At 39.8% G+C, this 28,000-nt stretch overlaps 1 protein-coding gene across 6 annotated transcripts; it reads right to left on the reverse strand.

Moving 5' to 3' along the window:
• Window positions 1–253: 253 nt before the first annotated feature.
• TSC22D2 (TSC22 domain family member 2) lies at window positions 254–27,973 on the reverse strand. Of its 6 annotated transcripts, none has more exons than XM_061452770.1 (5): window positions 25,711–27,973; window positions 13,265–13,338; window positions 9,400–9,471; window positions 2,647–2,698; window positions 1,729–1,867 (listed from the first exon to the last, which is right to left on the reverse strand). In XM_061452770.1, the coding sequence occupies exons 1-4, from the start codon at window positions 27,699–27,701 to the stop codon at window positions 2,658–2,660; spliced, it is 2,178 nt and encodes a 725-aa protein (XP_061308754.1). In that variant the 5' UTR covers window positions 27,702–27,973; the 3' UTR covers window positions 1,729–1,867; window positions 2,647–2,657. The 6 variants fall into 6 exon arrangements, 5 of the variants coding, with proteins under 5 accessions (XP_061308751.1, XP_061308753.1, XP_061308754.1 ...); XR_009743224.1 differs by having other exon boundaries at window positions 1,825–1,867; window positions 9,363–9,471; XM_061452767.1 differs by lacking the exon at window positions 13,265–13,338 and having other exon boundaries at window positions 254–1,867.
• Between the last annotated feature and the right edge of the window lie 27 nt (window positions 27,974–28,000).

A 28,000-nucleotide genomic window follows, 5' to 3' on the forward strand; every position in this document is an offset into this window, starting at 1 on the left:
TAGTCTCTTGCAAGAGAAGCAGTTACAATTTTGGCATTATTCTACTACTGGCTCCCTGAGGTTACCCTTCTCAATTTTGTTAAGGAAAAAAGTATTAGTGAATTTAGTTACACTGTAACAACTTCTACAGCCAAAAAATTCAACAAAACTGCAGTTTAATTTCAGAAAAATGTGTTAAAATATATATATATTTATACATCAATTTGACACACTGTGTTAGTTTACACAAATGATGGTCTCTCTTGAAACTGTATTTATGAAATGTACATTTTTAATTTAAATACTCAGTATACACTGCACATAATCTGCATGTTGCATTTATTAAATACATTAAAATCTGCAATGTAACAAAATGTTTCCTGCATACGAAATTCAAAACACCATTTTAAATGAACAAAAGATGGCTCACTTCATTTTTTTTTTAACAACTAGTGCGTAGCACACTAGCTCAGCTCCACCACCACCAGCTGTTCTTTTTTATTTGACATTGTTCACAGACTATTACATATTACAATAAGAGTGCTGGATAAAAACATGAGGTACGGAAGTGGTTCAAAGATTACAGGTCATGCAGATCATGCTAGACAGCAAAGAAAGTTGTGAATGAGAAAACACTAAATAAAAATACATAAAGAATGTGCATTATAAAATAAAAAAAAAAACAACAAAACAACTCAATTACACAGCTTTGCTTCTTTGGTTACAAAGTAGGTTGAACAATTTCACAGCTTTTTATTCCCACCCAAAAAAAAAGGAAAAAAAAAAAGAAAAAAAGGAATTACACGAAATGTCAAAAAGCAGAGGAATCATGGCAATTTCTCCCTATTAGAAAGTAGAAACAGAAATGAGCAAAGTTTTCTTCATCAAAATAGCCCATCAATTATTTATTATATCACAATAACTGGTGACTACCTGTACAGATGCACTATGGTCTTCATACTTACACTCTATACAAAATTTACATTCAAGCTGGATCTTTACTACCGTAAATAAATACCAAAGGTAAATTGCCATTAGTGTTAGAAATATGCCAGGATTCTTTTGTTCAATTATTGCCTAAACATTTTATCTATTAAACGCAATCCCATCTATCATTTTATTGATACATACATTTATTAAAAAAATTAAAAAGTTCTGTGACATTGTTCATGTACATTATGAAAATAGCAGCCCTGTAATAAATAAAACAAATAAATGAACTACTAATGTAGGCAAATGTTACTTATATTGAAAGAACAGTGGCTCTGAAGATGAATTGTTACTTCTTACCAGACAGCAAGGCTCAAAGTAATCCATGGGACATGGAAACCTTGGAGAGCCACCAAAGCTCTTAAAGACCTCACTCCTGCACGCCAAGCAAATGCATTCTCTGCATTAGTAACTCCTTCTACGACTTCCCTTGTGCAATGATGACGTAACAGACACCAACTGCACTTCAGGACACACCAGTGAGGGACAGCTTTTATAGAATGATTGTCTAATACTGAAAAGGCCAAACACACAACAGAAGCATGGCTACTCGCTTTCATATAAAGTGGAAAGAACATCAGTGGCACACAAGGACAGACTGCTCTCGGACTTGTGTTTCAATGGAGGCGAGAAAGCTTTACGCTGAGGAGACATTCGGCTGCTGTGGAGGTTGCGTTGGCTGCGGAGGCTGTGCTATCACTGTTTGCGCTTGTGAAGTGCTACTAGGATTGGCCTGTTGGGTTGAAAGTTGGGATAACTGATCATTGTTTGAGAGAGATTTTAACAGTGCATTTTCTCGTTCAAGTAAAGAGTTTCTTTCAACTAATTCCTTTATTTGTTCCTTCAGGACTTCCACCTCTTCTCTTACAGCATACATTAAATGGCTTTTCACTAGATCCTGTGAAGAGTAAGTTAAGAGTTACACCAGGTGAAAGAATAGTTTCATTCCACTCCAACCCCAGGATTTACTATTTTATTAGTGTCACTGAAGTAAGCATAAGCTTAGAAAGCTAAAGCCCTGTCACTAAGAAGACATGAATAAATTAGTCTTCAAGATCAAATAACCCAGCCCTTTTATTCACTGTAAAGTGGCCCTTACATCAAAAGCTTTGTTTTCGGCATTCAGCATTAAGTTCTAGTCACCTTGGTTACACTGAAGACAGGGACTAGAATTATGTTCCAGCTACTCAGAGTGAAAACATCAGCTGTGAAGCTTTGACCTGGAGGGGGGAGTCTGTGTTACAGACTGAAGCACTGAGGTGTACAAGAAGGAGGAAGTAAGAAAACCTTTAAATCAGCAGAAGCAAAAAAATGGAACAGATGTAACCAAAGCTGAACAAAATGTCAAAGATGGGATAGCTTAAGTGACCATTAAGACAAACTAGTAATGAACTTCACTGAAGAGACTTAAACGCACTCTTAAGTTCAATCAGCTTGTTCACAGAAATTCGTAGGAAAATTAATTCAGGGACATTTTGGGGCCAACAGTAAAGGCAATCATGGTTTATGGGTATCCCATAGTTGAACCAAACATCTTTTTTTCAAATGATGGTTTCAGTTTCAGTCTGACCCAACTGAAAGGATGTTACAAACTCACAAAAAACATAATACAGCTGGAAACTTATGCTCGGCGACAAATCATTAATCCTATTAGAAATAACTTATTTTTTTACTTACCATTGCCTGTTCTATTTTGTTGTCAATGGCAACAACACTTGCACCAGATGCACTGTAAATATAAGCAGAAAACTTTGTAAGCGTTACTGTATCATTCAGTTAAAACTGTGCACCCACTGGCACCCGCAGGATTCCTTAGAACATGCTGTCACTGGAAGGCTAAAGCTTCAGATTCAAGAATTCAGTACACATTGAGGTGGGGACTGGGTAGGTGTCCCCCACTGTATTGCCCAGTACAGTTACAGCACTTAAGAGACACTGCTCCTTCAGTTTATTATTCCTCAAACTATGCTTATGACACCCATAACCAGAAAAATGCATTAGAATAAACAGTAAAGTAACTGCTTTGATTTCCTGCCTAATTATTCAGCTTTCTTCACTGGAGAAAACAGGGATTTCATGGGATATTCATGGGGTCCTTACCTCTAGTTTTATTTCTGCTAAATTCCTCTTATAAAGATTGTGGGGGAAAAAAAAAACAAAACAAACCTGTCATAATGTTTGTTCTCTACTTTTACTTGAAGACTACCTTCCATTTAAAAAGTTCCTGGCTCAGCCCTGTACTTCTGAGCAAGTGGCAGCAATCAATAGAAGAGTAAGACATGACTAAAGCCCTGAACTCCATGAGCAGATGGACTCGTTTTCAATGAATTCTCCCCAGATCACTTCCCACTTCTAAGAAAAGTACTGCAGTTTGCTGGTTACAGTTAGGGTCAGTCTTGATTTGAAGACATATTAACACTGGCCAGTCCAACAAAACATCTCAGTCATGAGTGCATATGTTGAACTACATCTTTAAATCCCAGGTTACTGAAATCCAGGCCTTGATGTATTTGGTCTGTTTTCAAGTCCCAGTACAGGAAAATAAGCCAGTTGTTCACATGTAGCTCTCAAGGTGGAATTTTGGGTGGGCCAGGGTGTCCCTGTGCTCTGGTAGATGCTGATCTCCAGGAGATGAGGAGGGGAGCTGTAGCTTTCCCCAGGAGGTCAGACAGGTCAGCCAACACTGCAGCAGAGGAATTCCCCCATGGCAGCCACAGAATGCTCCATCCATACACAGGTCCCATATGCTCCAAGTCTGCCCACCCACACTAGGTCTCAGTAGTCTGATTTTACTCCACAGCACCGTGTCTGACACAAGATGGCACTTCCAGGGCTATTTACCAGCCCCGTCAGTGATAACTACTGATAATGCTCCCCCAGTGATGGAAGTTGCTATCAGCAGTGTGCAGCTACGTTTAAAAAAGTGAACGTCCAGGAAAAATGCAAGGCTTCCAGTCATGCTTGGAAACTTGCCTCTCTGAAAATATGCAACATTCACCAAAACCAAGTGTTAAGAAAAAAAGCTACTTAAGGTTTTCTAAAATGAGTAATGGCGATATGTTCAGCAGTATTAGTTATATACGAGAAAGAAAGCTCGAATATTAGAAGAATGAGAGACTATTTAGACAAAGCCACCCTAACAAGACTCACAAGAATTGACAGTACCTAGCATCAAGCATTTGTAAGTGAGGGAATCAGCTTTTCAAACTGAGGAAGCAACAGCATCTGTTTCCAAACTGAACAAAGCTTGCAGTCTAAATCAGAAGTGCTAAGCACTCATTTCACAAGAAAACTGTTCCAGTATCTTGTTGTCTTCTAAGCCTTTATCAAGACGTATTTGTAGTAAAGCTCCTCAGATTAAAAACTATTTGTAACTCATTAAAAAGTTAAGTATTCCTTTCCACCTTGACTTAACATGTTTCAGATCTGAAAGTATCAAAAATGTCTGTGTTCAAGAGTCATCAAAATCCTCAAGACTGCTCCATGTCCCAGCCTTTCATGAACACCACCCTAAGTCAGGTGAGGCAGCTCTGAAGAGATAAAGGGGAGGAAAATTAAAGCTAACAGCAAATTTTGCAGTGGGATCTACTGCATTTTTACAGTGTAATGATACACCTTTTGTCGATACTCTTCTAATTAAATTTGAGACTGAGTTCTACTATTCCTATTTTGTAGTTAGATTCTTTAAAAACCAAAGCTCACCTACACAAAAGTTACGGCATTCCATCAGTTCCATACAAACACCTCTCAAGTGGAAGATAGGCAGTCTTCTCCTTGATCACCTGAAACACTCGTACCTGCACTGCATGCTGCAGAAGTACCTTTCCCATGCTGTACCCTGTGCTCCAAATTCTTGTCTGCCTTTTAACGGAGCACAGGGTTCACTATGTGGGTATAAGAACTGCCCCTCCCCATAAGTGTGATCTGAATGCAGTCAGAGAAGCTGTCGTCCTCCCACCCATATTTTGCACTTTATGTGACACTAATGGACAGTGCTGAAAGCCGTAAGTAGTTTATACACTAATCTGTTTCATTATTTTTGTTGTCCTTACCCCCAGAGCAGCTTGCACTCTTACTGGCACATGGAGTTGGGATTCCAGACCTGCTTCCTGCACAGACCTCCCTCCTGCACAGACCTCCATGCCCCGGCTCTGCATCTCCAGCAGGCAGAGCCCAGGACCATGCAGACTACCACCTGCCCAGGAAAAGATCTTCCCTAACAGAGTGGCCTCTAGTCCACCATCAGGATAAAACCACACCTAACCATTTCATTTCACTTTCTAAACGCATATGAGAATTAGGTATTATGCTAGAATAATTCCCAAATGATTCTGTCATTTCTTTGTTCATTTTATAGTGTTCTGCCCAGCAAACAGCTCCTGTGAAACATTCAGAAGCAGAGTACTCCAGTGCTAGCTGTTCTTATGGTACAAGACCACAAATGCTGCCAAGTCTTAAGATTTTTTTCAAATCCTTAGCTGTTTATATCAAATCCAGTTTGCGTAAAAATACTTTCTCCCATGGCTGTAGAATGAAATTTATAGATTCAATCCAGTCCTTACAAAAAAGCCAGGAGAAGAAAAGAAGCTATCTGTGAACTGAGTCTTTTTGGATGTCATAACTTGAAAGAGTTTGATACATTCTGTGGGTGATCCATCCACTGTGTATCCAACGCCTCAACCTGAAAGTTCTTGAGTTAGAAGTGGAAAGACACTATTTAAGTCTTACAAAAAAGACCAATTACTATGTTGTGCTTTTAGACAAAGTTGATTGCTCCACAAACTACACAAGTCTGACAATTATTGTCAAAGCTGTAATACGCGAACAAAAATCCACATTAAGATAGGCAGTTTCAAGGGATGCATTATGCATATAATATTTTTTTTTGTAACTGCAAACTTCCGACATACCCCCCCTCAAACTGAGCTTTTGTAGTCAACCAGCTACCATGTGTACACACAGTAATTGATGAGAACAATTCAGTCTGACTTGTAAATCCAAGTTAAGGTTAAAAAAAATGGAAGGCTCTGACCAAAAAGAAGTTATATTGCTGTACGAAGATCACTCTGAAGCCTGTTAAGTACAAGGCAAGATTTACAGTCAGTCAAATTGACAGAGTATCATGCACAGTTTACCATTTCCAGAGATGGATGGCAAACCCTATGTTTTCCTACTTACCAGTCACGCAAAACAATCTAGTCTGAGAAATCCTCATTTTGATTGTTTAAGAAACCCTAGTGGCTTAAAAATATTTTTTTTCACATTTTACTTTGAAAGACAAAGGAAAAAAAATAGATTTTAACTACTAATAACTCAGCTTATCCATAGCTCACAATCAGGTATGCAGCACTTGGAACAAAGTGGTTTTTATCAAATACTTACAGAATGCACCTCAGACTTCTTTATGGTGTATTTTAGATATATTTTTCCTATGCCCTACAACTCAAAAAACAGATCTGCAATTTTTTTGTTTCAAATGTCTATTCAAACAAACTGAGAGAAGTGTCCTGCACAATCATGTACATACAGATTAAGAAAATGGGAAGAGAACTTCTAAATCTAAGTGCATGTTATGCAATATATAGTAATCACACTTTCCACAATGAATCACATTTCTTCAAAGCTTTGGTATAATTCTGACTTCACTGCTGTAAAAATCTTTCCTGTGGAGACATGGCACTCAAGGAGTATGGCAAGATATTACTGGAAAGATGTTTCAGTAACATCAACAAGCTGTAACATCATTTGGTAGCTACTGCTTTAAATTCAAATTTACCAAAAAAGTCTGTATTTCGGGCAAACCCATCTAAAGTTCTATGGCACTATTACCGCCCAAAGGCAACCCAGGCACAGAAGAGCAGTCACCCAGACCCATGTGAATATGCCAAGAAGCCACTATTCCCCTTCATAATCTTCTCAGTAATGTGCCATATGAGAAGACAGACCCATGAAACTTGTGCTCTTAGCAACACTTATGTGAACCCTACGCAGAAAACATCTGTGGGCTTCCTGAAAACATATCAGTAACAACCAGTATTTCACTAATATTTACTGGCTTGATTATTACCAGCCCTGAAAAAAAAAAACAAAACCAAAAACAAAACCCCAAACAAGTGAAAAATAAACAAGTCCCCATTTTAATGGAATGATTTAGCAATCTTCTACTGTCTACTGCAATAGTGTGTGATTAGCTTTGCTGCCTTCAAATGGTCCCAAGAAATAGCTGATCATAGGAGAATAATTGACATTTGGTAGAAAAAAGTGAAGTTTCAGACGAAGATTTTCTATTATGTTTACACTAAAGTCTAACTCAAGCCCCTGAGGTTCACAACCTACTTCTGAAGGAGCTGCAAAATGTAATTAAGAGTCTACTGCCAGCAGACTTAAGATCCTTATGTTTCACAGCATGTTAACCCCCACATTTTGTGATGGGGAAACAAAGGGATTTTGAGGAAATTAAATGAGCTTATAGTATTCACAGCAGAGATTTCTCTTTCAAAAACTGAGGATCACAAAAAAAACCCCGAACAATTTTATAGTTATCGAAGTACTCAAGTCTGACAGCAGATCCCCACCTGCATCAGATGCCCCACTGCCTATGCAGCTTGGAGCTAGCAGGGTGCTGTCAGTCTCCTGCCCTGCTGCTGCCAGGACATGCACTGCTGGCAGAGCTGCACATCTGAGGTTCACCATACCTCGACCCTGAGAGGAGCTCCCCAGAATGGGCTTTACTGGCTGTGCCCTTGGAGGGCACCTTTATAAACCTCCATTAGGTTTCACTGGAAGATTACTGTTAAAAGCTTTTCAACTTCAGTCATCTAGTAAAGCAAAACCACCTAACATCATTGTAAGAAAATCTAATCACTAGGGTATAAATACAAAACCTGCTAAACCACATCAAAGACTTCAGAATTTGGATGGAAAAGAATTTTAAAGTTTCTATCAGTCCTCATGAATTTGACTATGTTTTTACAAATACTTGTTTTTACCACAAACTGTTCTAACAGCAAAGAGGCAAGACTATTTTAAAGGAAGCCATTTATACTCTTCAACCTGAATTTAATGTTTTTCTATATCCCATGTCTCCAGTACTTGTTTCAGACATTGTATATAAACGTCGTATGTGTGAAGCCTTAATCACCAATCATCTGATTTTAGGGTTTGTTTGTTTGTCATCAGCTTACTCAAGAAATATTTTAAGTTAAGACCTGAAAATAGAGAAACAGATGAAGGCAAGACCTTAAAGTGAGCTTTTTCGTCTACATACCAAACTTGTGCTCAAAGACCTGAAATTAAATAGTGAAATCCTTGGAACCTAAATACCAACTCTGTCCCATAAATACAGGAAAGTGGCATCATCCAGAGCTTAAAGCAAAAATGCAAATTTGTCCAAGTTTCTGCTACAAAAGGAAGATGTGCTTTTGAAACTAATGCTAGCACTTCAGCAGTTAAAGAAAAAAAGCAGGATGCAATAGCATTTTCCAACCATCTGTGTTGGTATACAAATTGTATACAATTGTGTTGTATACAAATTGTTGCCAAGCAAACTTTAAAGGATTCAGTTAAGTTTTGCAAGTTGAAAAGGCTCTCAAGTCAAACACAGCCAGTATCAATACTTCAGTTGCTAAACAAAATTTATATTCTATAGTGGTTGTTAAGCAGAAGTATTGTGATAAGCCAGAGCATCACAAGGCATGAAGTCACATAATCACTAGGACTTCAACTTAATGCTGACAAAAAAAACCTTCAAAATCATAAAAATGCAGGAAACAGTTTGCAGCTGATGAATTAGTAATGCATCTCTGAGAAGTCATATCTGTGACAGATACGACTTTGTTACACTTCACTGCAGTTTCTCGCCATGAGTTCAATGCTAACTTAGTAGTTTTACTTTGCCATCATATCTTGCCACAGTTCATGTTTGCTCCCCATCTAGCTTTACTTAAGCAGAATGAAAGCAAGCCAGAAAGCTTCCTTTCCTGGCTTTGAGACCAAAAGAACTTTTAGCTTTGCCAAAATTGTGTTTAAATATAATATTTACACAACTTGTTTTCTGATACAGAACTCAATAACCACAATGCCAAAAAAGTTTCCTTTTTTTTGGAAAAGGAAGCTGCAAATATTTTAGTGATGGTCAGCTAGCAGCGCATTAAACTCTTTCAGCTTACACATTATGTATGATACATGCATAATGGAAGGAGGAAGGAAAAAATGTCATGTCATGTATTTTAGACTTATTTAGTATTAAAGTTCATTACAAAGACTTCACTTCCATGACTGCTTTTAGATCTTCAGGCTGCAGAAGCCCAGTGTGAAGTTCTAAACACAAGCAGCAGTTCTGTGCAAACAAAAACGACAAGAAACTTGCATAGAGCGAAGCTGTTCATGCATACTTCAGCATGTATGCATTCCATAGTTAAGTATTCATACCTATCCCAGAAGGTCTTTGACTCGCGTAACTTGTTGAAATGGAACGCTTGGTAGAATGCAGTTGACGGATTCCTATGAGATCCAAGAATCAAACAAACATATTGAAAATGGGTACGTAATAAAAATACTCTTATTCAACCTGCATTACAAAGCAAATTAGCTATCCAGACAAGTTAAATTTACAGACTTCACAGAATGCCTGAAGCACAGTTTAAAGACCTTACTGCTTCTATGGCTTTCCATTAAGGACGTCCTGATTCAAAAAGATAAAGTAATCCTCAAGCCCTATGGATCTTCATGCTATTTCAAGCTTCTACTGTAAAAAGACAACTGTAAAGCCATTGCCAAATATCTTATGTCATACTGGCAATCTTGTATAGGTAAGCTGTTTACGACTCTAATGATAAATTCAAAAGATACCTTTCACACTTTTTGTAATTCACAAAAAAAAATAATCTGCAAACAATACTCAGTATTTCTATTCTACTTTACACCCTACTTTATACACACACATTCTCCAAGGGAACCTAGAAGTCAGAGCTAAATATGCCACATACAAGCTATGACAGATTAAGTTGCAACTAAAAACCAAATCAAGTTAAAATTGAAAAGCGGAATCTAAAATATTCCTAATTCTGTAAGCGGTTGTCCATTATCCTCACATGTCCCCCTTTTTATATGCAACAGGGCAACTGTTGCTTGGAAGCACTTTGCCAGTCAGTCAGAACACGCTAGCTACTACCCTGGGTCTCACAAGCCTTCAGCACAGGCTCCAGTAACCTTGCTGCAAACTGGACAGCACAGCATAAATCCTGCCACCAGGGCCAAACCCCTGAGACAGCCTGACCTTCCTCATCCAGCATGCACTTGCCCCACAACTGGCAACATACCAAGAGTGCAATTTGAAGAACTTAATTCTCAAAAGTCTCACCTGAACACTTACCATTTACAAGATACTGGATTAAAGACAAAGTCAAAATTCTCTACTGCTAGTGGCTGTATGAGAGCTTAAAAACTTTTCTGAATACCATAGTTCATCCTTACATTGGTATAGTTATACCAGTCCTAGAGAAGGACACAATAACTTAGCTGAAACATCTTCAAAAAAGCTAGTATTAGTTCAAGTTCCTTTTAAATAGCTTTAAAATGAAATGTTTATGCCAATATTAGAAGCACAGGTGCCCATACCTTTTCTAAGTTTATGGCAAGTATACTTCTTAAAATTGTCTTCAAGACATTAACACTTTCATTTATGTACTACTGTATAGCTGAAATCACAGAACAAAAAATAATAAAATAAAATAAAAAAAATCACAAAATACACAAGCCGTAACAAAACACTGCCTGAAGTAATCCGATTCCCATGGCACGCATATACCAGAAACCTTGCAAGAGTACCAGTATTTGTGCATTTGCAGTGATCAGGAATGAGTCGTTTGAAGTGCTTGTTACTCCCCCTTCCACCTTCACCACTCTATCCTTCAAAAAGACCAAAAAAAAACATTGCAAGTCTGGAATTTAGCTTAATACCTGCTACAGAAATTGTTTGACCAAACTCATTAATATACTCCTATGTTGGTACTATTTATGCATTTAGAAGCATTGCACACTTGAGTGACAACTAAATACAACTAATTATAGGAAGAGCAACACAATAGCTAAAGGACATCTGAGTGATGTAGGGTCTAACATATGCAAAGCAACTGGCACCTGCGGATCAAGAGAATGTTCCTTTGTGGAAGGGAAGGACAAGGCCCAAGCTCTTCTAATTCAGTTGTGAGGAGTATGTAAAATTCTCCTTCTCAGAAGGTGACTGTAAATAGAAAGTTATTCAAGTTCCAAGATAAATTTACTTGCAACATATAAAACCTTGTTGCTATTGTTAGGTATAAGAAGTTGTGGTTTATAACCACATGGCATGTATTTCATACTATCTATTTTTACACTGATACCCTATATGCTATATATTCTTGTGCTATTCTTAAGCAAGTATCTGGAAAGGTATGAAAGTTTTGCTCGTTTTGTACCCCACGTTGTTGAAACAGCTTTTGCATTACTTCAGACAGTTAAGAGAACATTTTTTACTAGATAGCTATATTTTAACAAGATGTTAACTGGGGGAAGAGAAAGGATGCTACCTAAACTGAAAAGCAGATCCACAGAGGTAACATGAACGATGCCTTATGTGCAGGTCTGAACTACTATGACTGAGTTTCAAACTGTTGAGATATCTATTTTTAACCACAAGCAGTAAAAGGTTTGAGAACTACTAAAAACTTCTTTCACTTTGCAGAACAATTGAGAAAACAGCTTACAGTAGTAGTATAACATGGCCTGCTGGGGCTGCATCATGACTGAAACAGCAGAAGTCCTTCTGACAATGCCCAAACTGAATGTAGGGACAGCCCAGACCAACAAAGCAGATTCCTCCATTGCCCTCCCAGCAGATGGCCAGGTCCCAGAGGTCAAGTCTCAGTTCCAGCTGATGGCAGACTGCCACAGGGGAGCAAAGAGTCAGCCAGAAAGGGGATGCCAAGCCAGGAAGTGAAAGCCCACCTCCTGTTCCACAGGAGGTATACCAGGTGCTTCCCCTCCTCCATCTCTGATAAGAGAGGAGAACAGGTATTTCCAAAGGACAGAGAGGCTTAATTCCAGTACCAGGGATTATGACAGGCAACTATCTTAGCACATTTAAACTGTATCTTGATTGGTAAAAACTGCCTCCATATCTCTTAAGAAGTCCTGCAACTCATACCGTATTTATTCCCTTTCAAAGCTCACAAATGTCAATACTCACAACACAGTCTGATGTTATGGTTTCTGACAACAGTTTTCCTGCAATGGAAATCTGATCTAAGGTCAGTTCTCAGAACACTTTCATAAGTTTTCCCTTTTAAAGGGAAATCTAAAACACATCCAAAGTCTCACCTCATATTCAAGTGTCCTCCCACTGCCATTAATCTGCATATGCCAAATACAAATTCTAGAGAGCTCTGCTTCACTAGAAACCACGCCCATGAAAGCTGGCAAATTTTCAAGTACACAGATAAATGCCTTTTAGTTTAAATAATGATACTCACTTTGGAAGTGATGAGTATCAGCTTGGCATGCAAAAGCTGCTGCACAGTTGCCTTTTTTCCATCTACTACCATTGAAGGAGGAATAGTAACATCATTGTTCACGATATAGCTGAAGCTGTGTTTCAGCCTTCAAACTACTGATCAACCTCAGCAATTAAGGGCAACAAGAAGAGGAAACTGTGAAGAATACCACACTTTTTACCCCAAGGTGGGAAAGTAAAAAATTCACACTAGACCACCTCAGACAGCTCTCTCTCTCTAAATATCACTATTATTTTCATTGACTTTGAGAACAGGAATGATGCAGAAGACTGAAAAGGCCTAAGTGCCTGTTTTTGAAGAACATGAAAGTATCTGATCAGACAACCTGTAATCGCTACTCGATGCCTCAGAGGAAAAACAAAGCAAAGCAGAACCACCTACTTGTTTTTACCTAGACAGCAGCAAGCTAACATGGATAGCCTTTCAGAAGCTTATCTCGGACAAGAATTCCTTCTGAGAAAAATTAATGGGCCTCATATAGAAAAAAAACACAAAAGATGTGATAAAGATTGTCATAAAATTACTAGCACTATTAATGCCATCTTGCATGACATTTTTATAAGAACATGGCTTATACAAAGCAGGTCCACTATGGATAACTACTCTGTACACATGGCTCTCCAATGGTTCAGTGGAAGAGTGGAAGGATGCCCCAAACAAAGCTCCCCAGGGGTCTCCTCCGAATGTCTTATGGGACACTTGAATCCATGACTTGGACAGTAGAGTACAGACTATCTTTCTACCTGCAGACGATCTGCAAGCACTCTGGACAGCAGGAATAGAATTCAGGAAGATCTTGCCCAATTGGAGCAATGGTCTGAAATAAAAAGGATGCAATTCAATAAGGATAAGCATTAAGTATTACACTCTGGTAGCAATAATCAGCTGCACAAGTACAAAACATGGAAAGAAGAGCTGACTGCAATTCCATAGAGGAGAATACAAACAGAAGTTAAAAATACAAACCTTGCAAAGGTGTCAAACTTGCAATACTCTTCTTACACAAGAGGTACGCATACTAACTGAAGTCTTGTTTTATTTGGCCTGAGTCCTTAACTTAGATTGTATGGTCATTTCTGGATACCAGCTCTCCAGAAGGATATGGGCCTACCCAGGTAAGACCACTATAAGGCATGTTCTATTCCATTATTTTTTTCCAATAATCACAATCACCAAGTAGGAGAATTTAGCATTTAAAATAGATGAAAGACAGACTTTACACAGTTTAAAGTATCTGTGAAGGGAAGAAAACTTGTTTTCATTCCTGTTATGTTTAAGTACAGCACAAACAGTGTGAGGTTTAATTGCAGCAAAGAAAGTTTAAACTATACACTAGAGTTGTTTTTCACACAAACAGCAAGGAATAGAAAAGACCTGTTAAAGAAGTGGTGGAATTTCCATATTACCATTCTAGAAGATAACAAACTGTCATTGCTCCAAAAGATTTCAGGCCCTAGCAAGAACTTTAAAGCAGAAGTCTGCCTTTGAATAGGATCAACTCTTACAGGAACTAAATCTAACTATGAAATAGAAAAGAAAGAAGAACTGGGACTGGGAATTGAACAGCAAGCACCCAGCTTCCTATCCTTCCCATAGAATGCTATAGGAGCCTGACAGTATATCTGTAAATAAAACTGTGTTCTTCAGCTGCATTTATCAAAGAAAAGATGCTAGTATGTCACTTTGTACATCTACATTATTTCTACAGTGCCAGAAGTGAACTAAAGTTTGAGAAATGTGACTTAAAACTAGCCTGAACACGAAGTCAGCAAACAAAAGTATGCTACATCAGAATTTTTATTTAAGTCAACAGACCTGACAGTAAGAACAGTCTGAGCTTACTTAAGACAACTATCAGCATATGTAGATGTATTTCACTGGAGTGATCAATAAGGAATGAAGACATTAAAAATAAAAATATATAGAGCATCAACTGCCTATTCTGATGTGCACTAAAGGACAAGAAATGAATCCCTCCTTAGCTTATAAAGTTTAGAAAAAAATTGGATGTGTAAGTACTCAGAAGCATTTCAAACCCAAGGCATCTTTTAGTTGTGTCTTACCGCACACCAATAAAGGGCTGTGCTTAACTAGGTTACTAGCTATGACCTGCAGTGGAAACTGATTACAGGTGGTCTCCAAATTGAAACACTTGGCACAGTTTATTTAAGATCAGAACAAGGGGTTTTGCAATCACTTTATCATAGCTTATCAAGAAACTCCCAGTAAAGTTTATGGCATTTCAAGAATACATTTATACTAGTAACAGCATTCCTTCTCCATCCCTCCTAAAAGCATTTTGCTTTTTTATTTATATCACCTTCTATTTAAAGCAACTGTAACTTCAAATCAGCTTTATTTCATAAGACTCCACCTACAGAGTAGGTTACTCTCAAAACAGTAACTGGAGTACAAAGCATTGCAGGAGAAACTTGACAATGACTAAACGTGGGGAAGTCAATGTGGAATTAAAAGAAAAAAAAAGAAGTCTCAATATTAAAGCTCTTAAGCTTTGGGTTTAACTACATATTCTGTTCTTATAGTTCCTTAAAGCCATTATACTTGAAATAAATGCAATGGAAAAAAAAAAACCAGCAAGAATTAGGTGCTGTTACATTCAGTTTTAGGTGCATTCTAGCTGCAGAGGACAGGAAAAGCTGACTCATTTAGCAGGCTCCATGACAGTTTTGAAACGGCAGCTCTCAATCACCATGCTGGACTTTAAAGGAGTTCACAGGCTACTTCTATATGAAAATATTGTAACACTGGAGAGAGAGCATATTGCATGTATCTGACCTTCACTTGAAAAATCAAGAGATACAGAAATTTAAGTGCTGAAAATCACCAAACTAGGACACACTTTGTAATTGTAATTTTCTAATTAATTTTGTAGTTTTGTAATTCAGGAAGAAGGAGATGAAAGAACACCCAAACGTACTACAAAATCATTAGCAAGACAGTATGAGCAGCACCAACATTCAGTTTCAGTCTGCTTTCAAACAAACTACATACTCACAACACAGAAACAATGAAAATCACCTTAAGGTAACTTTACTGAGAGAACTAAAGCAGCATACACTGCCTGGAACAAGGCACGGAAGTCTGACATCAGCTGCATCTCGAACTCCTGACATTCAGATTTCAAGTACCAGAAAAGAGTGAGCTAGACTTCGCTACAAGTTGCATCACCTTTCCATATCAATGATCAGAGCAGTAGCCCATACTTTCTTAGCCTTGTCCTCAAAAGAGGATTTTGGAAAATAATGTTATGCAGTAACTAGACATCTCTAAGGAGAACTGAATAAGAGATGACTGTCTCAAGTGCACAGCAGAGGCATTTCATTCATCACTTGCTTGCCCCGTCAAGATGTTGGCACCACATTTTCCCTGTTCTCGGGCTTCGCTCTCTAAAAAAAGACACCACTATCATTTTTTTTAGTCCCTATGAATACTAGGGAAAAAGAATAAAACTACTTCTACAAAAACTGGTAATAAGAATGCAGCATGGACAGAGCACGTTATATCAACATTAATAATGGTCAGACCAGAGGGATGCAGTGACTAACCCAAGTATTTAGGGAAGGACAGTTGGAAGCATCTCAAATGCTTCAGCCCACCCTGAACCAAGAGCAGTCATTGGTATCACCTGAGGAAAATCACCAGCCAACAACTTCTTCTCTTGTCCCAGCACTGAATAGTTGTAGAAGACACTTTTATACTTGACTGCATTTTAAAACATACTCAAAGCCTTTAACAGTCTTATACCAAGTTAGAGCAGAGGCACGATGCCATGTTATACCATTATGACAGACCTGAAGTGATACTGATTTGAGAGAAAAGGTTATGTGACTTCATTTTTTCATTGTCTGATAAAATAGCAGCAAGCTTTCTCCACACACCACGCCCCCCCCCCCCAAGGATTTCAGTATTGACTGTGAAAATCTGGTCTAAAAACCCAAGAAGCATTTTGACAGAGTATTAAATTCAAGCTAATTTAACAGGTAATAATTTGGTATCAACAAATCTTCTGCAAGCAGAGTTCCTTGCTGAAAAATCAGCAGTTTCTTACACTATATATTCCAGAGAACAGATATTACAAAACGCTCTTCAGCACACATGTTGCATAAAGATTTGCTTTACAGAAGCTAACTAGCCTACATATTTCAGGTGGAGCTGCACCTTGTTATTTGTTAAAGTCTACCAAGTTTTGCTACCAGTAATTCAAAGCCTTCTCTGATTAACATCACTTTGAAGTTTCTGCATTTGAAGTCTCTGGGAGACACTACATCAGTAGAGTGCAGGAACATGAAAAATGAGACACTTCCCTTGGTTTTACTACCTTTTCTGAAAGCCTAAGTCCAAGTTTCTATAAAGAAATTAAGTTTATGTATACTAGCAAAAATTAATGAGGCCAGTAAGGATATCATGCTTCCTGTTCACAAAGCCTTGGATGGATAAAACAGTGGTACCTTGCCTAAGATGTAAATAACATCAGTCAGTAATAATTTCATTAATTAATTAAAATAAAATTAGCTGTGTTAGGTAATAATCACTCAGTATTTCTGAAGATGCTTTGCTGAAGAGTTCAAATAGTGAATTCTGATATAAGTATTTGATACTAATTATGGATAGAAGAATGCAGGTGCTTATCTTCTGAATCTCTCCTTACTTCTGAGTTCAACAGCTGTAACTCAAAACTCTAATGTCAAATCCTCTTGGGTCCAGAAAACTGGCCCCCAAACCTCAGTAGTCCTGTACAGTAGACAATCCTGTAATCATAACAACTTTAAGGTCATTCAGGACTCGCTGATGATCTTTCTCATCCTCTACATACCATCCTCCCACTTTCCAAAGCCAGACTCTGTGAATCCTTAGTTCACTCTTGACTAGTACTTCTGTTCCAACCAGGCAACCAATGCTCTTGCTCTCTTCCACCCCACAGACAGCATCATCACACACACACTTACTAAAATAATACATGCTAATAAAGCAAGGCTGTTTTGTGAAGGCTGTCATGACTGTCAGTCAGGCTGAATTTTAATTACATAATATTACAGACTGTGTAAGGACTGATCTGAGTGATTCTGTTCTCAAATCAAAACATGGAAGAAGCGTAAAATTTCACATACTAATGACTTCTCACTGGTTGAGGTTAAACTTCAGTTCTTGTAGGCAGGGGATACAAGACAATGTAGTTCATGTGATGTTTCAAGGAAAAAAAACAAAACACAGTAGACCACATCTTCAAAGAGAAACAACTATAGATTAGAAGTTGATAAACTTAATGGCTATGGAGAAAGTCTTTTGCTTGACCCAGTCAGAGATTCTTACCAGTATTAAGAAGATTTCAAGAAAAGCCACAGAAAGGCCCATCAGTATCATCCATGTTCTGATGAACTGAGACGAGTTTAAAAAAAAACAAAAACAAAACACCAGACCTCTTGAAAACAACTTACATGGTCTCAATAAACATCTTGAACTTCACCTCACAACCTATGGCAGTCCTTCAGCATGCATTGTAATTTACTACTTAATACTACTATGCCGTATTATTCTTTTGCAAATTATCCCATTCAAGAGAGAAAGCTTGGAATGCATTTGAAAAGAAGACCCTAATATGCTGCATGAAAGAAGGCAGTAAAAAAAGAGCATAAATTCCTTATTTCTGAATTTAAAAGATCCACATTTGCTCGTATTGCATTATATGTACAAAAATCTGGAAGGGACGTCAAAATTGTTAAAAGTATTGACTTTTACACAACTTGACTGGTAAAGAAAAAGACATTTATTCGTATCTATGAACATGCTATCGTACAGGATTAGGCTTCTACTGCCTGTTCTGCCCACAACGCTAGACTTCTCCAAACCTGATGATGAAAGGGAAAGCTGCTCATGATTATTCGTGAAAGTGGCCTTGCACAGTAGAACAGCTGGCTTGAGTATTCATCTTCAAAGAAACAGCCCAAAAATCAGATTTTCCCTCCCCCCCCCCCCCCCCAAGTTGCCATACAGAAGTTTCAGATGTTTCAGTCTATAACTACAACTGGTTCCTGGTTGTTGAAAGCAAAGTATTTTGATATTTGTAGAGCAAAAAAGCAAGTGGAAAAAAAAGATTCAAACAGACTGAGCCAAACCACACCTGTCCTTACTTATGTAATATTGGTCAAGAAAGCATCTATTAGCTAACATTTTAGATTACATACTTAGGTTTTAGAAAAGATATCAGAACCTAGACCATGTACAGCATGGTTTATTACACTGCATAAGTGTATTTGTCTGCCTTTCCACATCATTTACAAGTTCATTATGACTCTCCAAGTTTCAGGCCAGCCTGCACTCAGCTGACCTTCTAACTATAGCACCGTCAGTATCAGAGCTTACTGCTTGGCTTAAAGAAAGTGTATTTTTAAAAAGGCATTTGTAGGGATGGTCAAGGAATTTATGATCTTTGCCCCCACTGAACAGTGTTCTACATACGACACAATTCCAGGAGTTGTCATCTACACCCCTACAAAAATAGCTGAAATAACTCGACAGAGAAGCAAGTTTTTTTTAGCCCTCATTTTTGATCACCTCATCCTCCAATAAACCAGACAAGTTAATCCTGCTCTAGACAGACACAAAATCTTCAGATACTGGGTCTGGTCAGTTACCTCCTTTCTTTCTATGCTACACTTCTGCATTGCTATGTCACATATATACCACATTCATTCCCTCCCAGAAATCAAAGTATCGGGACTGTGTCCTTGCTGCAAAGCAAGGCAAAGTTAAATGGGATCCTGGGCTGCCTTAGGCAAAGCATGGCCAGCAGTCTGAGGAGGCGATCCTTCCCCTCCACTGAGCACTCGTGAGGCATCACCTGGAAGATGCTGGGCTCCCCAGTACAAGAAACACATGGACATACTGGAGAGAGTCTAACAAAAGGCCATAAGGATGATGAAGGGTCAAGAAAGCATCTGTTCTATAAGGAAAGCCTGAGAAAGCTGGGACTGTTCAGCCTGGGGAAGAGAAGGCTCAGGGCGATCTCACTGATACATATAAGTACCTGAAGGGAGGGCATAAAGAAAATGGAGCCAGGCTCTTTCCAGTGGTGCCCAGTGACAGGTCCAGAATCCACGGGCACAAACTGACATACAGGAGGTTCCCTCTGAACATCAGGAAATACTGCCACTGTGAGGGTAACTGAGCACTGGCATACAATGCTATTCAGAAGCCATCTGGACATGGTCCTGAGCAAGTATTTCTAGATAACCCTGATGAACAGCGGGGGCTGGACCACATGACCTCCAGAGGTCCCTTGCAACCTCAACCAGTCTGCAACTCTGACTGGTGTCTGCTATTGACATAGACGCCGATTTCAGTTTGTAATCTTTAATGAGTGCTAGACAAATATCATAGCTGCCGTTGACAGACAGCTGATACTTCTCTATGGTACTAATTAATACTTCTACCTTCTCTCTGCACTGTTAAAAGCATTCAAGCAAGCTGTCACAATACAAATGCATTACTTTTAGCTTCTATCAAAGAATATATACAAAAAACTTGGAATAATATTATCATGCAAAATAAAACATGACAAGCATCCAGCAGTCCATATGGCTAAATAACTTACCTGCTCAGCATGAGTAAAAATAGATTATTCTACAGTACAAAAAATTCACCAGCTCTCAATACACATCTGTATTTATGTAGCATGAAGTTTAAAGCTGGAGTCGTTTTCAAGAGAAGGAATGAAGATACAACCTTACACTGCACTTCAAGTGACCTTTTATGTCTGGAGAACCTTCTCAGAAGACAGTAGCTTTAGCAGTTGCTATAAATACTTCTATCTTTAAACTTTGTCAAAAATAGGAATAAAAGCAGAAACCTGTGGCTGACAATCTAGATTTATCTACCAGAACTGAACCAGCTGTACCTTACCAGGAGTCGTCTCACAGAAGTTTCTTATGGAATCTTTGCTGACACACAGAAAACACAAACAAGGTTTGCACTTTCCATGAGCTACAGAAGCTGCTAGTCACCAGCTTTACAACTGACAAAACTAATATATGGCCTCAACATGCAACAGGACAATACTGAAATACCTATTTCAATAGGGAACAATTACTTTTCACTATGTCACCTGAAGTTATAAAATATTATCAGTAACTCCTGTAAAAAAAAGCACAGCCTGAGACAAATTTCAGCTCTTTAGTAGTTTGACAGTCCTGCCTGCTCAAAAGAACTAAATACTCTTAAGATTCAGCTTTTAACAAGTATAAAAACCTTCCATGAAACATATGCTGTTATTTCTACCATACAAGACAGCATTCAGAAATGAGCTGACTATGAAACACTTGCACTCTTCTATAGGGAAGCAGAGAAAAAAATTAACCCACAGCAGCTGAGCAGAACTTAGGAGTTCGAGGTACAGAGAACCATTTATGTCAGAGTTGGTACACTACTGTCTTTAAAACAAATTGCACCGTTTCACTTTTTGAATTAATTTCAATATTTTCCCCCTTTCCTCCTTATAGTAACTATCTCATCTGAAACACAGCTCATTAATTTTAAGCATGTATTGATTCCTCCTTTACAAAGGCACTTGAAAGTTTAAACTGGGAAACAGCGCTGGGAAGCCACATTTTCTTTTTAGGTGTCTCAGAACACTCAAGAACTGACTGTATGGCAAGACAGTTTTTCCATAATCTAGAATCTGGTGTGGTGTTTTTGGTACATCAGGAGTTACCTTATGTAATTTTTGTTACAGAAAGGACAGCCATAAAAGGACGTAACGAACTGCAGTTTTGTTTGCATTAACCTCATTTAGCTGTCGCCAACTGTAATGTTCACCTCAGCTATTCTATCTAAAATATTTTTCAAATGCTGCAGTCTTGCTGTCAAACTGAAGGCACTCATGACTGTAGCATGTCTATCCTCTTTTCATTTCCACCTGCTTCTACAAACTCTTGCAAACACAATCCTTCAGGAGAACTTTAAACATTCAAGTTTGCAGCTGCAGTAGAACTCAAACTTCTAGTAAGTTTATAAGCAAAGTGAAGCAAGGGACAGTATTCAGTAATAACTTAACTGAAGTATTGCTTACTAGTTCGTTATTTGCAGGATGCTTTCTTTTTTCTTTACAAGTACAATAAAACATGCATCTAAACCCTTACCGAAGTTGTATTAATGCCCATGCTCAGTTACGAACATGGTCTGAAAAGCTCAGTTTTATCAACAGTTAGTACACTATACAAATACATGATTTAGCTGAGCGGAGAGATATATGCTGTGAAGAAGTCTGCACAATCAGGTTTTCAGCAGTTTAAGCTGCTGCAGTTGACAGTTCACAATTGCAGCCATTCATTAGCGTTCCTGGAATACAGCCTGCACAGTTCAAGCTGGTCAGCTATCTCTGGAAAATGATCTATACTCTGTTCCTTTTCCAACATGCCTAGTAATATTTTGCCCCAAAAGTCTGCCAAACGTGTAGGAGGTTTGAACAAGCTTTCTCAGTAACATTCTTTTAACAGAGGCAACATATTTATTTTTCCCCAAGAGCCAAAATAAAGTTATTAAGCCAGCTGGAATATTATGCTTGTCAACTACAAGTTTGTGTATCCATGGGCATAAATGTGGGTAGAGAAACTGACATACACTGCTCCTAAAATCCTCTCAGGTACTTTAACTGCCCTCCAGCCAAACCAACCAGTACTGCTGCTGAAGCCCAGCAAATAAAGAGTCAGGGCAATTCTGAGATCCAGTTCTTCATGCGTTTTTATAGTATTTGTCAGACTCCAAATTTAAAGTGGACTGCGATATCCACATCTGCTTCAGTAAGAGTACTATTTCCTCTATCCTTGAATACTGTTGCAGTTTATTCTACCTGTAGCCACATTTAGAGAGGAAAAGAAAATAAAACTGTTATCCTGCAGATCTTTCATAACTTCCAAAGCAATGGAAGGAACCACAGTTTTGTCTAGACCAGTGTAAAAGTGGATTCGATTAGCAAAACGGGAAATTAAAGATCTTCAAGCAAGGTCTTGAAAAAAATCTAAAACAAAAAAAAAAACAAAAAACAAACCAACCAGTTGTACATCTACAGATATACAGAACTATGGCTTTATCAACTTACACCTCCACCTCTAGCTCAAGAGTTTTATTTAAAACAGCAGACCCTAAGACAGGAAAGACGGGAACTGACCAGCTTTTTCTATATCAGACCTCTCTGCCTCACACTTACTCATTTTCTCACATTCTGTTTTCAAAGAATTCCCATCCTAAATTATTTTACCTTCAGAACAGCTCCTCTCCATATTACAAACAGTGAATGACTTACTAGATAAAGCTAAGCTATTTCGAGCTATACAGTATTCCTTGATGAATCACTGTTTCAGAGGATGACTATAGAAGAATGATCTATAGAAGTTTGTCAAGCTTCAAGTAAGTACAAACATTTAAATATAATTGAAAGCATCAGAAAAAATGCAGATACCTGCCTACACGTTGACCCCCCCTCTTCCTGGGTATGTTACACATTAATATTGAGATAAAAGAGAAAAAAGCATTTCCCACAAATTTCCAGCTCTCACGATCACAAAGTAAATTCTCTCAACAAACCCAAGCATTAACTTCCTGAACCTGCAGGCAGCCTGGAACCGTGACTCATAATGCGTGAACTCCCTTTGCGTCCTATTAGTTTTATCAGAGTATCAACTTCAAGTCTTTTAATGACACTTGAAGGTCTTCATTAACTATTTCACCATGGATTTCAGTAGATAAAGTAGCTGGGCATAGGCCCACAGGAGTAATGGTGCAATTTAAATGGTTGGAAAGAGGAAAAAAGCAGGAGCAAGAATGTAACAGCAGACAAGCAGGAGACAGTTTTATAGTAAAGCCTTCCCAGCAAGTAGAGCAAATAAAAACAAAGTGGCAAAACAGCCTTAAAAAGCTGCTAGGTTTTTATTTTCTCCTTTCTCTGTCTGAAACCAGTGAAAGTCAGGCTACTGTTTGAGGGGAGTAAAGATTAAACTTAGATCTACTAGCTCTGCATGGATCTACTTAGTATGAAGCCTAGGGCTGTTTAAACCCAGGAGAGACTTTCAAATACCATACAGCCCCTTGTTTCATGTACCACTGCAGCAAACAACAAGGTTTTATCACCCAATGCAGAAGCAAACAACTGAGAAATACACATTTCTTTCCAGATAACCACAGTTTAGTTTCTCTACTTATTATTATAATGTGGCATGCCAAAAAAGCACTCTACTTCCAGAGTCCGTTCTTATTTCTTACTTGCAGTTCTCAGAGTCAAGTTTCTGAAAAGGTTTCTTTAGAAATGAATGTGCGAAGCAATGTTGCAAGGCGGCTCAAGTTCAAAGACAAAACTACGTAAGTAACTTTAAAAATCACTTGTTTGGGCTAAAAGTACCAAGAACTGTCTCACTGGTGTGCATCACAGTGAACAGCCTACAGGTTTGAATAAGTAGGGCAAGTTTTTCCTTGTTATTATATCAAGTGATTAATTCGTCTCAGATAATAATTTGTTACTAGAATTTACATAAAAATGAAGTATTAGAAGACATACAAAAGGAATGTAAAATACATTGGTCTCTTTCTGACTCCTTAATCATCAGAATGATTAAACACAAGACAAATCTTAGAATATCTTTAAGGTCCCTTCCAACCCAAACCATTCTGTAATTCTATGAAACCATCTTCTGATAATACACTGAACTGTGAAAAAACTTTATCAGCTTGAAATCAAACCTTACTCGCACAAGGAAGAGCCTGTCAGCTGCGTCAGCAATCCTCTTAAGGAAGGCACAACTGCTAAAATATTGTAACTGTTTAGCTTTTAAGTCCTTTACTGCTTTAACCAGACCTAGCGCAACTCTCCACAACACGGCTTTTGCATTAGTCAGCATTAGCCAAAAGCTCTGGTGTGCACAAGGCCCGCATTACTGCAGATTTAACTCTCCAAATGCTAACCTGTCTTGAACGTACCTTCTCCATCTACTCACCCTGACCTCACACATGCAGCTGCTTTACTAAAAGGCACTCCAACCATCACTGACTCTGTAATCTCAAAGCCTTGTATTCTCTCAAGGCAAGGGAAGACTTTCAGGATAATTCATCAGACTTTCCCATAACTGTGTTACACCCACTTTTAAAAATACAAATACATATAACCCACATGTATTTCATTCCTCCAAACTACTGTAGTCCTAACAGTAAATATTAACGACATTAATTCACTGCTCCAACACTGCTTTCCCTGAAAGTCTTCTCTGAAAGAAGTCAATTAAGAGGAGTTTTGGCCATCATACTACCCTTCAGAGCAGTCTGAGAAGTCTATAGGAATAAAACTCACATCCGTGCTTCCTCTTTCAGGCCCTTTGATGAGCCTGCTCATACTACACACTCTGTTACAACTAATTGTTCCAAATTACTTTCCTACAAAGAAAACTCATTGTAAGATTGTATTTTCCAAGGTGCAGGTATCTTTGCCCAAGTAAGTTCTTGACATTCTTTTTCAGCGTAAAAGAACCATTATCAGAAGAGCTTTCACTGTGTAAGGGGCACACAAATTCACATCCAGATGCAACTACTTTACTAACTGGTACTATGAAGTGCAAACTCAACAGCAGGATAAAAAAAAAAAAAAAAAAAAATCAATAATCTGTTATAAGCTGTTGAAGTTACGCATCTGTTATAGATCTGTTAAAAGTTTTCCAAAATTCCTCACCCAATGGCCCCAAGATAGCACTAAGCTTCTATTCTTAACACCACCACAATACAGTGGTGTCAATAAACTCATTTTAACCTGGCTGTCATTTGAGTGTTTTACAATGTGTTCAGGGGAAAGGAGCAGAATCCCTTGCATACTGAGCAACTGGGTGCAGAAGGAGTTTTCAGTCTTTGATTTGGAAGAGGAGCATTACACATGCATTAAGCAGCTTCCAGGGTACTTTCTGCTTTGTGATAAAAGTAATCACATTCACAGCATAAGAACAAATACAGTCCACCACTTGCTTAAACACTTTGCTATGTCCTCCTAAGGAAAAAAAAAAAAGTAGTCAAGGTAAATTTCATTACAACTTCCTGAAAATATGAACTCACAAAAAAAACACCTGAAAGGAACTTGAAAGTCAATTTTTTATCCCCCTTCAGAAAAGCTATTTTTATGGCATTATAAAATAATTCATACCTGTCTTCATCACCATCAACAGGAATAGATATGCCAAACACAGAGCTGGCAAGACTGTTCATAGGAGTACTTGCAGGTAACTGAAGTGGATTTGCTAGAGTGTCTGGAATGGGAGGCTTCACAAGAGGTTTATTTTCAGCTATAAGAGAAAGTGGTGGCTGAGGTAGGGGTTCCGATTTTCTTCTAGACTCATCAATCTGGCCTACTAAGGACTGAGCTTGGGTCTGAAACTGTCCAAGGTTTGACTGTGGCAGATTTGCAGGTACATTAGGAGTGCCTTGCATTAACGAGTGTCCGACGTGCTGCGGCTGGACAACACCGGTACTTCTGCTGACAGAAGTGTGGCTCGTCAGCTGGGACTGGACTAGCGTAACAGGGACATTTGGCATAGTAACAGAAATGGTGGTAGATGCAGTAGGCACACTTGTACCAGACACAACCGCAGGCACGTTCTGAACTCCGGAGACCACAGCATGGGGAGCACCAGGCATTCCGGACACTTGGCTGCTTCCACCCATTTGATGCTGAGTCACAGATTTCTGTTGCACAACCCCTGCATGTCCAATGCCTTGCTGCACCACACCTCCTGGTTGTGGAACGGCAGGCTGACTAGCCTGCGTCTGGCCACTCTGTATTAATCCTGATCCCTGTCCAACTGCTTCACCAGGTTGCGCTGACACCCCCATCACTGGTGCTCCCACAGGTGAGGGGTTTTGGCCGGTCACCTGCCCCACAGGAAGGCTGGAAGCCACAGTATTTGGAACAGAGCCCGTAGTAGCCTGTTGAATAGCTCCTTGAGACTGCATAATTGTCATGTGCTGCATGTATTCAGTCTGACCAGAAGGCTGTGTCGGCAGTAGATGAACTGGTGGAATCTGGGACTGAGAGTAAGCAAATTGTTGCGGTTGAGTCACTGGTATGCTTGCCTGCTGCACCTGCTGCTGTGCCACAGGAATGCTTGGCTGGCCTATTGTCACATTTGGAGGTGCCATGCCTTTCCCATTGGGTCCAGCCTGTGCAACACCCTGTGTATTTACCTGTGGCTGTGACTGCTGTGGCACCATCATTTGCTGATTTGCTACTGATGCCCCAGAAAACATAGGCTGAGCAGTACTTTGAGGTACGGCCCCACCTATGGGTTGTTGCGGCTGCTGTTGTTGCCCAATGACAAAATTAGGTTGCTGTAGAGAGGACTGGCTCATTTTCTCTGTCTGGATGAGCTGTGACACAGCAGTCAAGGAACTGTCAGCTACAGAATCAGGGCCATAGGCCGATGCTGGCACAGCTGAGACCACGACAGAACCTCCTGTGGCACCAAGGCCACTGTCCCTCTCTTGAGTGGCCTGCTCGAAGGTGCTGCTGTGCCTAATGCAATCTCCAGTCCTGCCCAGAACACCACCACCATCCGAGTCCCGGTCATAATACTCCATACACGTCCATCGTCCTCGCCTGTAGGGCTCCCCTGTACCATGGTCCAGCTTGATCACCCTGAAGCGTGAGCTGCATGCAGCAGCCACTGTCTGAGACATTGTCCCAGGAACGGCTGATGCAGAAGGCCCTGTGGAGGGCAAGGCAGTTTGAGCACTGCTGGCTCCTGCCATGGCAGCGCCAGGAACGGCAGCTGACAGGGGCACAGCAGAGCTCTTGGGCACAGCCCCTCCATTGGGAGCCACAGGCACAGCCGCAGCTACCCCACCAGCAGCCACAGCCAGCTGCCCATCCAAAAGGAGATTGGGAGAGACAGTGCCAGGAGTTTCGGCCTCGCCCACGTTGTTGAGAGTCTCTTCGGAGGAGCTCCGCTCACACACATCCTCAGGGCCGTAATCCGTGGCTCGGGAAACATCAAAGATTTCAGAAGACACGTCCTCAGTGCGGGACTCATCCGGGTCGTCCAGGCTCTCAGTGTCCTCGGTGATGCTGCTGGCCACCTGAGCCGTGGTCACGCTGGTGATCTGGAAGCAGCTCTTCTTTTTGGCTGGCATCTTGGACATGTTTCCTCCGCGGGGAGGGGCTCCACCGGCTGGGGCAAGGCGAGTGCGTTACTGGGGCGGGCTGTCACGGCGTGCCGACCGGGCCCCCGGCACTACCGCACATCCTCCGGCTGCTTCCTGCGACAGGCGGGCGGGCCGCGGCACTCCCGCTAGCGGGCGGCGGGCCGCGTGGGGGGCGGCGGGGCTCCTCCTCTTCCTCCCCGTCCGCAGCCCTCCTCCCGCGGCCGGGACGCGGGCCTCCTCCTTCTCCTCCTCCCCGCCACAGCCCTCGCTCTGAGCGTGGCAGGACCCGCCGAGCG

The sequence above is a fragment of the Pezoporus flaviventris genome, unplaced genomic scaffold (genome assembly GCF_033815535.1).
Source record: "Pezoporus flaviventris isolate CSIRO_AGI_PZ_B2104156 unplaced genomic scaffold, CSIRO_AGI_Pfla_v1 ptg000013l, whole genome shotgun sequence".
Taxonomy (NCBI): domain Eukaryota; kingdom Metazoa; phylum Chordata; class Aves; order Psittaciformes; family Psittacidae; genus Pezoporus; species Pezoporus flaviventris.

Coding starts and splice junctions, on each gene's coding strand:
- TSC22D2 (XM_061452767.1), bottom strand. CDS start 27,701: ATGTCCAAGATGCCAGCCAAAAAGAAGAGCTGCTTCCAGATCACCAGC. Junction 2,699..9,399: donor TCAAAGACCTTCTGGGATAG/GTATGAATACTT, acceptor TTATATTTACAG/TGCATCTGGTGCAAGTGTTG. Junction 1,868..2,646: donor ACAAAATAGAACAGGCAATG/GTAAGTAAAAAA, acceptor TACTCTTCACAG/GATCTAGTGAAAAGCCATTT.